The sequence below is a fragment of the Rhagoletis pomonella genome, unplaced genomic scaffold (genome assembly GCF_013731165.1).
Source record: "Rhagoletis pomonella isolate Grant_MI unplaced genomic scaffold, Rhpom_1.0 Rhpom_scaffold_00014, whole genome shotgun sequence".
Classification (NCBI taxonomy): Eukaryota; Metazoa; Arthropoda; class Insecta; order Diptera; family Tephritidae; genus Rhagoletis; species Rhagoletis pomonella.
The window spans coordinates 10604102-10609211 of record NW_023458568.1 but is presented as its reverse complement, the minus strand read 5'-3'; the positions used below and the strand labels follow the sequence as shown (position 1 = coordinate 10609211).

Below are 5110 nucleotides of genomic sequence, written 5' to 3'. Positions count from 1 at the left end.
TGCGGAAGCTGGAAATACAAAAGAACAACAATTGGTTCGTGAACAAACCGAACGTCAAATTTCCCGAAGAGGTAAGGTGGCTACTATCGCTGGGGAAAAAGTTCACATTACCAACAACAAGGACAAGTTTCTCACCAATACTCACTATAGCAGAAATGGAACAAATAATCATGGGGATAAAAAACGAAAAGGAGAAAGAAACAGCGAGAAATAAGTTGAGCAACAGAATTCTACTGTTCAAACGGAATATTAAACACAACTCTGCCGAAAAATTCATTTTAGCTGCATTTAACCAAACAAAGGCGTTTCTGAGATCCCACAAAAACATTGTTATAACAGATGCTGACAAGGGCAATAGGACAGTAGCAATGTACGAAACGGAATACATTGAAAAGATAAACAAATTACTAGAAGACAAAAACACATACAAAACTTCAAGAACAGACCCAACGAGCACTCTGCAGAGAATAAACAATAAAATAGTTGATGAGCTCTACAAAGCAAAACACATAAACAAAAGGGAAAAGCAGCTTCTCACCAGCACCGCAGCTGCAGCGCCAAGGCTATATGGCCTGCCGAAAATTCACGAACTGCAAGTTCCTTTACGCCCCATTGCTTCGTCAGTCATGGTCCCCTGTTACAAGTTATCCAAATATGTCGGAGAAATACTCAAGCCATTGATTTCAGAGAGATACAATGTGAAGAATGCGTTTAACTTGAAAGAGAGATTAACGAATATAAGTGTATGTGATGAAGATGTTTTAGTGTTGTTCGATGTCATTTCCTTGTTTACGAATATACCGACAATGTTAGCCACAAAAATTATTAGGAAAAAGTGGGACCAGATACAACGGACAACCAGCATTCCAAAACACAAATTCCAACAAATTCTTGACTTCTGCCTTAAAGATAATAACTACTTCATGTGCAATAACAAACTATACACCCAAACATTTGGAATGCCAATGGGCAACCCCCTCTCACCGACAATTGCCGACATCATTATGGACGACCTTCTGGACAACACCATCTCGGAGCTGAAACAACACTTCAACATTGGCATCAAGTTTATCGACAAATATGTAGACGATATTTTTGCAATAACAAACCGCAACGACGTAAATACAATTCTAGAGACGCTAAACAAATACCGCCCAAAACTTCAGTTTACCATGGAAATGGAAGAAAACGCGAGCATACCTTTCCTTGATGTCCGTATACACAAAAACAACAACAATATTGTTCTAAACTGGTACTCGAAACCAACGTCGTCTGGACGCCTGATCAATTATCTCTCCTCCCAACCAAGAAAAAATAAAATCAGCACCGCGAAAAATCTTACACACAAAATACTGACGATAAGCGACCAAAAATTTCACGAAGTCAACATCGAGAAAATACACAGCATTTTGAAAAGCAACAATTATCCCAACCACCTGATACGCGAACTAATAAAACAAGAAACAATGCGAATAGGAAATCAGCAAAATAAAACGCCAACCACAGCAACAGCAAATACACCAAAGAAGTACTACAGCGTCACTTACATCCCCAAGCTAAGCGAAAACTTTGATCACAGCACATTAAAGGAACAAAATATAACTCTCGCCTACAAAACAAATAACACGTTAGCTAGAATCTACACAAGAACAAAAAGCCCACTAGACATACAGCAACAAAACAACGTTGTTTATGAAATAAAATGTAAGGGCAAAGAGAACGAAAACTGTGGTAAAGTGTACATAGGGACAACAAAACGCGCATTAGGTGTTCGCATAGCCGAACATCAAACAGATATAAGGAAACAAAAACACAGCACAGCCCTATCACAGCACATATTAAACAGCGGCCACACAGCTGATTTCACTAACACTAGGATTATTGACAAGGAAAAGAGGGAAATGACGAGATACACTTTGGAAAGCTTAAGAATATTAGAAAAAAGGGAGAATACGATCAACAAAAAAGAAGATACGGACAACATCGCGGCCGCCTACATGTTATGCATATCAAAATAAACAATTTCGTAATGACAAGACTACCATAGAGAGTGGTACTGATTATGTGTATATGTATTAATATTAAGTTTAAAGCAAATGTTTAATATTATTGTGAGTATATGTTCTTTGCATTAGTCCATAATTGTTGTCTTTGTTTTTACAAACACAGGTATGCCAACTTGTATTATTCATTTTAACATCTTTTGGCTTTTTTCCTTGTATTTCTTTGTTGGATTTAATAAACATAGTCGCCCCTGAGGATGCTGGAAATTTCAGCGAAACGTTGGGCAACGAAGGTGGAATAAGTGTTTTATTTGCACCATTAAATAATAGATCACACCAGCCTGCAAGTGTACCAAAAATATGTTTTAAGTTATAATTTGTTTCTTAATTTTGTTTTTATTAATGCTAAATCAAAAAATTTGCGCTCAGCTGCTGCGGAACTATGAGGCAGACTAAAAATGTTATGAACAAAATCACACAATTCTCCAAAGTCCGCTTCACCCAATCCATTTTTAATCAAACTTACTTGATCCCAAAAACGTTCTATATTGGTATAGTTTTTGAAGTTACCTTCTCAGCCTGAAATTGCGAAATTGAAATTCAATTATGTCTACATCATTTACCATTGCAGGAGATTGGTCGAGTAGCGGCAAAATTGATACATCAGTATCAGTATCTAATATTATTTTCATGTGCTAAATGCTATGATTAAAGTTTTGTTACCTTTCCATATTTTTGCCAGCCACTTTAATATTGGTCAGCGAGTAATTGAAATTAGCAAGAAACCGCGACATTTTTTGAAGCGTGACGGATGATTAGCCAATGCCATAATTGAAGACGTCGACGATCGTCAGCGCATCAGTAACATGGCTGACTATGGCCGTATCGTCACTTTTACTGACGATGACGATATTCAACATAGGGCGGAATATTCATCAATTAAATAGAAAAAATTTAAAACGCGAAAATATTTTTTAGCAAAAAAACAAAACCGACTTCAATTCTCATGTAAAACTTTAAGATCGGATTCTCTCGGATCTAAGAGAAATTAGGATGGGACCAGGAGCGCAACCAGGAATATATTTTGGGAGGGGTTTATACTTTGTTACATAAAATTAGCAAAGAACTCAAACATTTGTAACCGACTTCGAAAAAGGGGGACCACGTGAACGGATTTCACATCCTCAAGGGTCGTCCCGTAATTTCAAAATTACTTGTTTAATAGAAACACAAGATGCGCTCAACTTTCAAAAGTTATCAAAAAACTAAAGAAAAAAGTTTTAATGTTCATTTTCCTCGATTTCTAATTTCTGGTTTTCGATTGAGATGGTGACTTTTCACGATTGCCTAATTTTTTTAATATTTCGAATACCGAAAAAATTAAATGAACTTTCATTTTTATTATCCTTGTGTCCTTGTGTGTGTCAGTGGTAAACTCTTTTAGGCTGTAAAGTGTAAAAAAACAACAGTAAGTTAGTATGCATTGCATATTTTTAGGACAATTCGCATTCGCATTCATTCGCAGTTAAACTTTTAAGAGCTCTCACGAAAAACGAAAAAAAATGACGCACAAGAATTCCATTTCTTCCAATTTTGTTCTATCAAAATTTCTTAAATCAGTTTGCATCATGATACTAAAAAGAAGGTAGTTTCATTGTCACTTTTCGGATGCCATATTAACTACCTGACAATTAAGCAGATTGTGACATTTCGTGCTGCCATACCCATGATACAAAAAAGAAGGTAGTTTCATTACTACTATTTTTTGATTAGAAAGCAGATTTTTGACATTTCTCCAGATGCAAACATTAAGCCACATTGAAATTTTTTGAGAGGGGGGATTTTCTTTTAAAAATTTGGGATTTAATAAAAGAGTAAAATTTACATACAAAAAATAGCAAGTTCATGTGTTTGATAATCGAATTTGAATGTTTTTCTCAAGCGTTTTAAAGATCCTTTGAATAATATCGATGTGCAGAGATGAAGTAATAAAATAAAATCCAGTTTTGAAACATTTATTTATTAAAAAGCTTTTTTTTTCATTTTATTTTAAACAATATAAATAAATTTACATAACAAAACTCTTTTTTAATAGTCCGAAGAAGATGTATTGATACATATTTCGTCATTAAAGCATAGTCCGAAACAGGCTTCGGAGAAGGTTGTATGGGCTCATTGCCTCACAATTAAACGTGAAGTGAAGTATCCAGAAGTAATTCAGGATACAAAGCTGTCGTGTAAATCTAACGTGGAACACAAAACCTCTAAAGAATTGGCAGTATTTTGACAATGTAAGCAGGTCTTTGGCAAAACGTGGGGTGTGTCACCATAGGGAATCCTCTGGATTTATACCTCTATGATCAGACCCATAATTATGCGTCAGTGGTATAGTGGAGCAGATTCTCAATCAAGAGCGTGGGAATTCTGCTTGCTAAACTTCAAACAACTACTGCCGTGTGCTGTCCTGAAGCTTTCTCTACAATACGTGGCGCTGCTCTTGATGCACTGCTGCACTTACCGTCACTTTGTGTCTTCATACGAGGGAAAGCTTTCAAATTTCAATTTTTCGGCAGAGTTGTGTTTAATATTCCGTTTGAACAGTAGAATTCTGTTGCTCAACTTATTTCTCGCTGTTTCTTTCTCCTTTTCGTTTTTTATCCCCATGATTATTTCTGTATTCATATGGAAAAGTAGCTTATGTCGAAAGGCTGGCTTTAGTATAAATCGGCATTCGCAGCATACGATTGCGAATGACTCACTGGCGGTAAGCCGTTGAACAACTTTTAGCAAATAAACGTGGATGAAATAGTTCCGATACTAGCAAGTCAATATTCTTATTAAGTCTCATCAAAAAATTCCTTGCCGTTTAAAAAATAAAGGGATTGCCGCATTATACTAAAGCCAACCTTTCGACATAAGCTACTTTTCCATACGAACACAGATTTGTTCCATTTCTGCTATAGTGAGTATTGGTGAGAAACTTGTCCTTGTTGTTGGTAATGTGAACTTTTTCCCCAGCGATAGTAGCCACCTTACCTCTTCGGGAAATTTGACGTTCGTTTTGTTCACGAACCAATTGTTGTTCTTTTGTATTTCCAGCTTCCGCA

The 5110-nt window shown here is 36.1% G+C and overlaps 1 protein-coding gene across 1 annotated transcript; it reads left to right on the top strand.

Moving 5' to 3' along the window:
• Positions 1 to 170: 170 nt before the first annotated feature.
• Positions 171 to 2018, top strand: LOC118749140. Its single transcript, XM_036483907.1, has one exon. The coding sequence runs from the start codon at positions 171 to 173 to the stop codon at positions 2016 to 2018; it is 1848 nt and encodes a 615-aa protein (XP_036339800.1).
• Positions 2019 to 5110: the final 3092 nt, after the last annotated feature.